Source organism: Stigmatopora nigra, chromosome 23, assembly GCF_051989575.1.
Source record: "Stigmatopora nigra isolate UIUO_SnigA chromosome 23, RoL_Snig_1.1, whole genome shotgun sequence".
NCBI classification, from domain to species: Eukaryota; Metazoa; Chordata; class Actinopteri; order Syngnathiformes; family Syngnathidae; genus Stigmatopora; species Stigmatopora nigra.
Window position 1 is genome coordinate 100481 of NC_135530.1, and position 10110 is coordinate 110590.

At 54.3% G+C, this 10110-nt stretch overlaps 2 protein-coding genes across 3 annotated transcripts; both read right to left on the minus strand.

Moving 5' to 3' along the window:
- Window positions 1-2: 2 nt before the first annotated feature.
- eri1 (exoribonuclease 1) lies at window positions 3-2992 on the minus strand. Its single transcript, XM_077709576.1, has 7 exons — window positions 2621-2992; window positions 2131-2303; window positions 1814-2033; window positions 1592-1675; window positions 1376-1485; window positions 1066-1180; window positions 3-414 (listed from the first exon to the last, which is right to left on the minus strand). The coding sequence occupies exons 1-7, from the start codon at window positions 2693-2695 to the stop codon at window positions 172-174; spliced, it is 1020 nt and encodes a 339-aa protein (XP_077565702.1). The 5' UTR covers window positions 2696-2992; the 3' UTR covers window positions 3-171.
- A 177-nt stretch (window positions 2993-3169) lies between these two features.
- On the minus strand, window positions 3170-8839 carry LOC144180950 (transmembrane and coiled-coil domain protein 3-like). Of its 2 annotated transcripts, none has more exons than XM_077709123.1 (6): window positions 8480-8839; window positions 5350-5499; window positions 5060-5149; window positions 4304-4950; window positions 4099-4234; window positions 3170-4034 (listed from the first exon to the last, which is right to left on the minus strand). In XM_077709123.1, the coding sequence occupies exons 1-6, from the start codon at window positions 8480-8482 to the stop codon at window positions 3732-3734; spliced, it is 1329 nt and encodes a 442-aa protein (XP_077565249.1). In that variant the 5' UTR covers window positions 8483-8839; the 3' UTR covers window positions 3170-3731. The 2 variants fall into 2 exon arrangements, with proteins under 2 accessions (XP_077565249.1, XP_077565250.1); XM_077709124.1 differs by lacking the exon at window positions 8480-8839 and adding an exon at window positions 5789-6316.
- Window positions 8840-10110: the final 1271 nt, after the last annotated feature.

Sequence of the window (10110 nt, forward strand, 5' to 3'; positions counted from 1 at the left end):
TACACACTTTAGCAGCAGTGTTTATTCCTGTAAAATAGACGATAGAAAAAGAAATAAGCTCCAGGTCAACATGGCGCACTGCAAAGGAAAGGAGGAAGGAAGAAGCGCGGTGCCACAGAGAAGAAGGGGGCACCGGATGAAAAGCCAATGGAGACAATGCAAGTCTCCTTCCTATCTGCGGTTGCCGGGACAGCGGGGAGGCGGGGCCCCTTCCTCGGCCGCCCAAGCGGGCGCCGGGGTCAGCAGGCCGCCGTGCAGTTGCTCGTTGACGCGGAGCCGGCAGCCGTCGCGCAGCATGCGCAGCGCCACGCGGGCGATGTTGCGCGAGTCGTCCAGGCCCGAGTGGGGGCGCCCCTCGTACTGCAGGCCCAGCTTGGCCAGCATGGTGCTCAGCTTGATCTGGCTGTGGGGGACCTTTTGGCGAGGGACACAGCACAGCGCGTGTTACCGACTTCCAGTCAGAAGCAAGCAACGCCCGCGCCCTACACCTATTGTCAGAGTGGGACGGAGCGCCCGACAACTGAGGTCGTGTCTCTCGGCGAGGCTGCCGTTTCATTTACACGGCGGTCGGCACTGATTTGGAATCTTAGCCAACGGAGTATAAGTAGACCGAGGGGGACTCAAATGGACTCGGTGACTTTTATCAGCCACACGTCTCCCTCTGGTGGCCGTTAGCCGAAGCGCAAGGCAAGGCTTCGGATTGGGGGCCGCAAAAAGCACCACCAAAAAGCCATGCGGAAGAGTGGGAGTGGAGTGCACTCATTTGGATGAAGAAATGTCGACCCGGGCAGCCGTCGGTCGTGATATACGCGTCAAAAATGAACCTGGAGCCTTTTTTTTTAAGAGAGCAAGAGATGGATAGACATGTCCATTCTCTTCTATGTCATGGATGTCAGTAGACCAAAAGAATGGCGAAATGATTTCTTTGTAGATTCAACTCAAGTCAGCCTCCAATGGACAATATTTAACTTTAAGGAAGGCCTTATTTCATCTGGTCTTAAAAATGGAATGGCCACAAGAAGTCGCCCGGTTGACGGTTCAAAAAGAAGAAGCCAAAAGTCAAACCTTGTAAAAGTTCCTGTAGGCTTTGCGTATGTTGATCCACCTCCTGGCAAACGCCGGGTAGCGGATCTGGCTGAGGCAACATTGCATGTTGAGAAACTTGCTCATGTCCCAGGCGCTGCACGTGACCGGAAATACCAAAAAAAAAATATATACAACAATCAGGATGTGAAGAGTTGGAAGATGGGAGACATCATTAAGATGGTGGTGGTGGTGGTGGTAGTGCCAGGGTGGGAAGGGTTAGGGTCAGGGGGCTTGGCGGTGCCACAACGTTACCATTATGTCTGAAAAAAAGTCAAAGTGTGCCACTCACCCGTCTGTGAGAAAAGTGTATTTGTAACGGGTGCCCAGCTCCTTCTCCTCCAGCCACTTCACCGCCTGCTTGAGGACCAGCGGAAAAGGCTGGGCCGCATTCACCGTTTCCTGCCAAAAACAGAGAAAGACAAGTGCAATCACTGGGATGTCATTCATCCATTCATTCATTCATTTCAACGCTCCAGCCTCCCGTCCAAAAGCAAACTAAAGGCACCTGCGTTATTCCCGTGAGCTTGACGCAGAAGTCGGACAGTTTGGAGCACAGTTCCGGTTTGACGTACTCCCGGAAAGTCCCCGCCTGAGGACAAAAAGAAAAAAAGGGCTCGGGTAGCCGGTCGGGCGCTGGCCCATTGGGATTTGGGGGGCCGGTTGGGATTTGGGGGCCGATCGGGATTTGGGGGGCCGATCGGGATCTGGGGGGCGATTCCTCTCTTACAATCTCCAAAGTCCGCGTGTTGATCAGCACCATAGGGAACTCGATGATTTCGTGCACAAAGTCCCGCGGGTTGTCCTCCTCGCACGTGGCCTCAAAGTCCACCACGCAGATGTAGTCGTAGCAGGCGTCCGCCTGCTGCCCGTCGTCGGCCGTCGCCACCGCCAATTTCTGCTTCTTGTAGTGGCTCTTCAGTCGCTTCTTCATCACGTCCTTGACGCCTCTGCGTTGACAAAACACGGCGATTCCAGCGGGCGTGTGCGTCCGGTGGCTGGCTGGCCCGATGGCTGGCTGGCCCCGCTGGCCCCGCTGGCCCCTACCTGGTGTCCAGCTTCAGCTGAGATAGCTTGAGACGCAGCTCCTCCTTGGACATGCGGTTGATCTGACCGTTGGCCAAGGAGATCTCCTTGTACACGGCGTGGCTGAAGTCACTGTTAGACGCCCGGGGAGCATCTTCCTTTTCTTTGGGACATACGGTGCTGTCCTCTTTCAACTGAGAAACAATAACAAGGCCGGGCCATTAGCGTTAATACAAGTATCACATCGTGAAACTAGCCTAACCAGGGAAATGACTGGCTTTTCTCCTCATGTACATTTCTTCTACAAATCTTGATCCTCTCATCATTTAGCTGCTAAGAAGCTGACGTGGGGCTATTTTTTTGTTTACCTATGGACTGAGATAAAAGCACAGAAAGCACGAATCTCGGTCCCATGTTTCACCAAGTGGTCCGGTCTCATAGCTTTGACAACTTGTGACAGGAAAAATGGATTTTCCAAGGCTGGAAACACGGAGAAAGAAGCGCAAAATACCTTGTTGTCATCGTCTCCGTTTGACACGTTTACGTTGCCGTCCGCGCTGTGAATATTTTCCTTGTGGTCGTCCATTTAACTCGATCCAAATGTACAAGGAGCTAATTTAGCCTCGTCGCGCTAACAGGGAGCGCTACCAAACATCGGAAGAGATTAAAGGCGCCCTCCGAGTTTGAAACGTACTATCGTCACTTGTAATAGCACAATGTCAAATATTGTAATACTTCAGTCTGCATTAAATGTCGCAAAAAAAGGTCGTTGTCAAGATCGGGAGACTGATATTAGCAGTTACACAGCATGAATGATTTTTCTTTCAACTTTTCAACCTCGACTTCCGCTTGAGTGTTAGAGCAAATGAAAATGAACAGCGCTACCCTGTGGTCGGGTGGACAAACTGTCGCTCATTTCCTTCCTCCAGATATACATACAGTGAGTGCACAGTACATACATACTTGCCCAGTTGGAGACAATCGAGCGAGCGAGTGATGTCATTTGATTTCACTCCCCAGTGATGCTTTGGAGAGCATTTCATAAAATACAACAGATGAATGACTTTTACATCTTTTATTTATTTATGTATTACAAAAAACATGGTCCAGAGTATCACGGGAGACAAAAGCTTAAAAATGTGTGACAGTTTTCAAAATGAAGAAAAGAAAAATAGATCTTTTTTTTTCTCATGGTCTATAGAATTGTCTGTGATATCTGGTTCAAGCTCTACGGTTAACACCTAACAGCCCGATACGTACATAATGCTGCATTCGGGTCACAGTGAAGACCACAGGACGTTTCCACTCCTGTTTTTAAGTGGTGAAGGCCACTTGGGAACGGTGAAGCATCACCATTGAACTACCGTCATGTTCCGTGTTGTAGATTCCTCAGGGGAATAGTACAAGAAGAAGAAGAAGAAGAAGAAGAAGAAAAAAACAAGCCGAAACAATAGATTTTGTGGCAGTCAGGAACACTTTCAACTTTAAGTGCTGAAGTCCGCAGGAACACAACTCAAAATGTGACAAAAGGCAGTTGAGGGCAGGTTTCCCTTTTTTTTTCTCTTCCCTCGATTCACCCTAGGTCCCTAGCCGGGACCGCAGCGCGTCCGTCCGTCCGTCAGTCAGTGCGGCAAGAGGCGTCGCTCCAGCGCGCACTGCAAGTGTTCCCAGTTCTTGCACAGCAGCGCCAGGAGGGACACGCCCACGCAGGTCAGCGCCAAGCGCAGGCGGCTGCGCAGGAGCGGGGCGGCGAACTTGGCCGCCGTGGACACGCACACCAGGATGACGGTGGCAAAGGCCAGCATGATGTTGATGCACTTGCCCAGCAGCACCTTGGCGTCGCCGTTCTCCAGCTGCGCCGTCTGCTGCTGCTGCTGCTGCAGCTCCAGCTTGGCCACGCGCGTCTGGCACGACTCCAGCACCTCCTGCAGGCATATGGAGGTGTCAAATTTGGCTTTAAGGGGAGCCGTCGAGCCGGCGGCGCCTCACCTGGATGTCCCTGGCCCTCTCGTAGGCCTGGTAGGCCACCTTCTCCTCCACGCTGGCCAGCTCTTGCTTCAGATTGCCCGTCTCGTGCTGGTGGAGCTCCGTCAGGTCGTTGAGCTGCTCTTCCAGGCGCTCGTACCTGAAACGCGGAAAAGGCTGAGGAAAGGGGGAGCACTCGGGAGCGACGGCGAGCCGCGCCGTCGCTCACCTGTAGCGCTCCTCCTGCAGCACTTGGGTGAAGTATCCGTAGTCTCGCCTGAAGTGCACTTCCAGCGCCCGGATGTCGTCGCCCAGGCGGGTCTGCGCCTCCCGGACGCGGCGAAGCGTCTCCGGGACTTCTGGCAGCCGGCCGCCGGCGGCGGCGGGGTTGCCGTCGGAGTCCACGGAGGCCGAGGTCCCCGTGGAGCACTCGTCGTCGCTGTGGTACTTGGCGGCCTTGGCCACGGCGGTGGCGCTCCCGCTCAGGCCCCGCCCGCTCAGGCCCCGCCCGCCCGCCTGGCCCCGCAGCCCCGAGCCGGCGTCCATGCCCTTGAGCTGCGCGATGTTGTCGGCGCTGCCGTACTTGTTCCGGATGAGGTTGGCCAGGCCCCGCGACTTGTTGAAGAAGAAGGGAGTGGAGAGCGAGACGCCCGGCCCCGCCGTCTTGACTTTGTCCGGCGCCGGGTGGCGGGCGGGGGCGCCCTCCTCGGGGTGGGCCCCCGCCTGGGCGGCGCCCTCCCGGTGGCCGGCGGGCTTGCCGTTGGGCTGGCTCTCCCTGGCGCGGCGGTGGTAGCGCTCCAGCTTCCTTTGCAGCTTGGCCACCGAGTGCGCCGACTTTTGGTTCTTCTTCTCAAACACGTGACGGATGCGCAGCACCTGGGTGGGGAGGCGTCAGCGGTACGGGCCAATGGAGTGAGCCCCAAATGGAGTCAGCCCGACCTGTGCCCCAACGGAGCCCCCATTGAGCCCCACGTTTCATCTCCACCTGTTGCTTGTCGGCATTGTTGACCAGCTTGAGGTACTCGGCCACGTTCTGGTCCCGCGCCGCCTGCTCCACTTTGATCTGCTCCGTCACCTAAGAGGGCAGGCGGGACCCTTTGTCAACATTGTCCAGGCTGGCCACGGCCAATATCAGACGTCTGCGGAAGGCCATTTCTTGGGATTCCAGCTTGCCGCTGGGAAAGCCGGCCCGGGAATCGGTGATGACGGTCAGACGACCGCGTCGGCGGCGGCGGCGGCGGCAGCGGCGGCGTCACATTGGACCCGGGCTCTCACCTTGAGTATCTTCTGTTGCAGGCCGTCGATGCCCAGCGCCCCCTTGTTGAAATCCAGACCCACGCCATCCACGGCGTCCAAGTTGGAGTCGGAGCCGCCGCGCCGCATGGGCGCCGTGACTCCCAGGACGTGGCGGCCGCTACCATCCGCCTGCGTGGGTGGGAACACGTTGGACAAAAGTCAGGAGTTGAAAGCGGACAAGAAATACATTCCGTTCATGGATTCTATATACGCATGTTGCGCGCTTTCAAACGTGTCTCGATCCGTGCGTCTTTTGCTCGGAAATAGACCAGAGGCGGCGCCGCTTTCCACGAGCTGTCCACGAGCAATACGTCGAAATACTGGACAGAGACGTCTTACATTCCAAAGGCCCCAAATGTTGACGTGAAGGCGCTCATTGAAATACTAGACAGTGAGCACACAAGTGGAATGAATATACCTAGCGTCAGCGGGCTGCATTGCTTGACCTTTGCCGTCCTCTTATCTTGCCGACCGCTCCCGGGATAAATAAAAAAAAAAAATGGAATTTGAGCGCTGAAGCGCCGCGGGCTTTAACGCGGCACACCGTGGAAATAAAAGAAAGAAAGAACCACGCCAAGCGGTCCAAACAAAGCCTCAACAAAGGGGGGAGGGGACATACGGCAGAAGCCGTGCTCCAAATGAACAACTCCAAACCACAACTACATTTAAATTCATAGCACGTGTGCACCAAAACACCAGGAAAAAGGACGGCGGAAGGTGAAAAAAGCCCCCTGGAACAAAAAAAACAAAAACAAAATCAAAACAGAAAGTCATGTTTGTTGCGCCGTGACGCAGAGTCCATCAATCTACGTCAATCCGGAGACAATTGTGGCCGGTGATCAAGTAAAAAAATTAAAAAGAAATGGTGGCCACACACAAAAACAGCTCATGTGACAACATACAAAATGCTGTCATTAAACAACAATCCTTTCTTTTTGCTTGGACGAAAAAAATAAAGTAATAATGCAACCAAAAAAAAAAAAAAATGTAATCCCTCCTCTCGTAAATCCCGACAATTTAATCTCGGAAAGATTACGAGGCAACCCGAGCTTCATTTTTTTTCCCTTTTTTTGGGGGGGGGGACGCTGAGTCGGCATGCACTTTTGAGCACGCAAACATTGTCAGGTGTTTGAAAATATTACACGACTCCAAAACTAAAAAGTACACGCATTTGCAGAGCTGTTGGCTTCCTGAAAAATGGTGTACTTAAAGCTATTTCAGCCTCAAATCCAAATTCCAAAGTCCATAAATATGAGCATCAAATCAAAATACAAACAAAACAAACAAAAAAATTTACCAAAAAGCTATTTTGCCAAAAAAACAGTTGATTCTAAGTCCAGGCATCAGACTGGAAATGACTCATAAAGTAGGCTAGAAAGCAACTTTGTGGGTGAGTGAAATAGGAGCATCTGATCTATTCTATCTTATTTATTTGCTGCCCTTGAAATAGAAATGACACTGCTCTCTTTTCTTTGGAAGAATAATGATACCCAAAATGCTTTTGGATTAGGCAAGGGGGAAGCAAAAAATTGGACTTTACGCTGGTCTAGAGATGCTTCCAAAAGTGCCTCCTTTCCACCATTTGTGTGCTATTTCCATAATCCCATCCAGGACATTTAGAGATCAAACTAAAGACATGTGTTTCCCTCTGCCACTGTATCAGCCGACCAATGTCTCTGTGTGGATCATTTTAACGGGCAGCGTATTTGCGGCCCATTTAATCCGCAGCGCGTTACTCGCACACCCTGGCAGCGGTGTGTGCGTGCGTGCGCGCGTCTACGGACGTCAGGATTAGCCCACACGATCTGGCTAATCCGTCGGCATCGAACCGGCGCACACTTGCCGCGTGGCGTCGGGATGGGGGGGGGGGGTCTGCGGTCGCCGAGACGCCCGCTAGTAGGCCAACGCCGTCTACTGGCTCCCTTTTGTGGGCGGGGCGAGCGTAGGAGCGAGCTCCGTCCAAAAGACCACGCGCTTGTCCAAAAGCCACAAATGACCACCGTCAAAGTCATAGTAAACCTTCCAATCGACTCCCTCCCAAATGGCCAACGGATCCCGTGGATTTCAGCAAAATACACAAACATCTTTTGGACTCCATTTCTTTCAAAGGAAAGGCAAGCCGTCACATTTTCCAGCGTCTGCCGTGGACGAGCGGGCAGACGCCGGGCAGACGCCGGGGCGACTCCGGGCCAGTCCCGGCCAGTCCCGACCAGTCCCCGGGCGCTCTGTGACAAGCGAGGGAGGCCTTGGGAGTCGACCAACCAGGCGGAAGGAAGGAAGACCGCTTCCCGATGCCGTAATTGGGCTTTTGCTGGAAATGTCAAAGGGAACCCGCGGCCCCCCCCCCACCCGAACGTGACGGAGCGTTAACGATAGCGCGGAGGGGAGGACGGGGGAGCAAAATAACGGCCATAGAGATGCTTATCGGAAAGCAATGGCGTCCAAACAAAGACGATTGGAGGGATGGAGCACTTGGGAACTGTGGCCCCCCCCTGCGACCATGTATACATGGCGTGACCTTTAAAGGTCGCAAAGGCAAAAGCAAAAGAGTGCTACGGCTCGGTGACGCGGGCCCTCAAAGCACGAGCACAACATCCACCTGAGGGTGGGGGAAGGCTCCAAATTAGGGCAAAGAAAGAGTTTGTCCCGAACATGCACCGGACAAACCCGTTCTGCCTGGCTTGCGTGCTTTGCGTGCTTTGCTTTTGATGATTCGTGCTTAGCGTGAAAGCAAGTCAAGTTCCAACATTAACCTCTGCCACCTCCCAAGGGGTTTTTATTGAGTATTTCCCATTTGGGCCACTTTCCCTTCAAGAAAACGCCCCTCCACCTCTGGGGTGCTCCATTTAGGGCAAAGGAAAGTAGTACGTACATGGCGATGCATTTTTTTGAAGGCAAAGCTTTCGTAAGAATGCTGTTGTCAAGTGGGCGACGACTTACCTGAATTGTTTGCATCAACGTGGCACTAACACACGCGCAAATGCCAATAGCCCGCGTGGGGCTGGAATCAACTGTTGCATTGCGTTCGACGGGCAAGTGACAGTGAACCCCGCATACATCCAAAAAAAAAGAAAAAGAAAGAAAGAAAGAAAGAAAGAAAGATGTTTACCATGTTGGCGTCGATGGCTTGGCCGCGCCGCGCCTTGCGCTAAACTTTTCCCCAAAGTAGTTCTGCTGGTTCCGGGCATCGTCGGTTCGTCTCTTCCTCTGTTCCTCTGTTCGTCTGGACTTCAAATTGTACGTCCTACTTTTCGGCTTTCAATAGCTCCGACGGAGGGGGGACGACGAAAGAAAAGCATCTCGGCAGACTGCAAATCCCGCTCGGCGAACTCGTCATCCAGACGCGACACCACATCGATTAGCACCGCCCGTTCGTCCGCTGAAAACTTCACCTGGAAACGGCCGCCCGTCCGTCCGTCAGCCAGGAAGCCCCGGCACCGGGAACGATTTGAAGCCGCCTGCAACACTTCGAAACCCGGATGGAAGAAACAAACTCCGCCCGCCGCGTCATGGCCAGGGGGAGGGGGGGGGGGGGGGGCGTGGTGGGAAGACACGGGGCGTGGCTGCTTCCAATCGTCAGCGTCATCGACTCAATTCAAGCTGATACCTGTGCAAAAAGACATCACTTGTGATGGGTGTCCAAGGCAAGGCGCGGGGCCCAAATATGGCCCGTCCATGTCCTTTTATCAGGCCCGCCACTCCTGTGTGGATTCGACGTCCACCTCCGTCCGTGGCACTCAAACATAATCCTTCGGCAACAAACAATTGCAGAGTGTGGAGGGGGAAAAAAGCATGAAAAAGGCAAGTGCATCCACGTTTACTACTTTTTTTTATTTCACCCTTGCCAATGGTTTTCTCAAGTGAGCCTAACAACGGCAAAAGTCATCAGCGCGCCGGGTGTAACGCGATCTTGCCATCTTAATTATTCATCAGGTCAGATCGTTTCAGCACGTCCAGCGTCGGCGGAGTCACGGGCAAACTTTGCTCCCGAGTAGGCAGGCGGCGTTCAAAACGCGGCCGAGGCCCCCGGCGCCGTTCCCGAGTCGGGACGGATGAAAAAATTTGCACCCCCGCCCGCCCCTCCCACATGTTTGTGTGTGTGTGTTGATTGACGCCCCCAGCTCCGATCGATACTAATAACTTTCGACGCTTCCAGTCCATTTGGGCCGCGTGATCGATGAGCGGGATGTGGGTGCGCGTGCGCCAAACACCGACGTTTCACGCTCATATCCGATGGGAACGTGGTGAGCACCGCCACGCCAGGCGTGCGTCGGGAGCCGCCCGCCCCCCCAGATGGAAGCGGCCATTGTTCTCCTTGCGTTTGTTTGCCTTCCTGGAGGACTTCCCATTTCACTTCCCGTCTCCCACCGACCACAATTTCAGGCCCGGACTTTGAAGACGGACGGGCCTGCCCGGAGGCCAGGAGCGACGAGACGTCGTGGGCCTGTCCGGAAGCGGGGATGACCGGGAATGCGCCAAGGGGGGGCCACCGACCGGGCTTAAGCGCACATCTAAAACAGGTGGCGATGGATGGACGGACGTGACGGCGACGGGGAAATAACCCAGAGTAACGGCAGGCAGGCAGAGCTCCAAAAGGCCACAAAAGCCAACGCGCCAGCGAGCTGACATCATAAACGCGGCGCGGCGCGGGGAGCGCCCGACCTTTGTCTCGCTCCAGAGTTTGCTGTGAAAGGACAACCAACTGGCGCCAGCAAAGGCCTTCGCTGTCATCAAAAGAAT

Coding starts and splice junctions, on each gene's coding strand:
- eri1 (XM_077709576.1), bottom strand. CDS start 2,695: ATGGACGACCACAAGGAAAATATTCACAGCGCGGACGGCAACGTAAAC. Junction 2,304..2,620: donor ACGGAGACGATGACAACAAG/GTATTTTGCGCT, acceptor ATTGTTTCTCAG/TTGAAAGAGGACAGCACCGT. Junction 1,676..1,813: donor ACACGCGGACTTTGGAGATT/GTAAGAGAGGAA, acceptor TTTTGTCCTCAG/GCGGGGACTTTCCGGGAGTA.
- LOC144180950 (XM_077709123.1), bottom strand. Junction 5,150..5,349: donor TGCAACAGAAGATACTCAAG/GTGAGAGCCCGG, acceptor CTGCCCTCTTAG/GTGACGGAGCAGATCAAAGT. Junction 4,235..4,303: donor CTGCAGGAGGAGCGCTACAG/GTGAGCGACGGC, acceptor TCCGCGTTTCAG/GTACGAGCGCCTGGAAGAGC.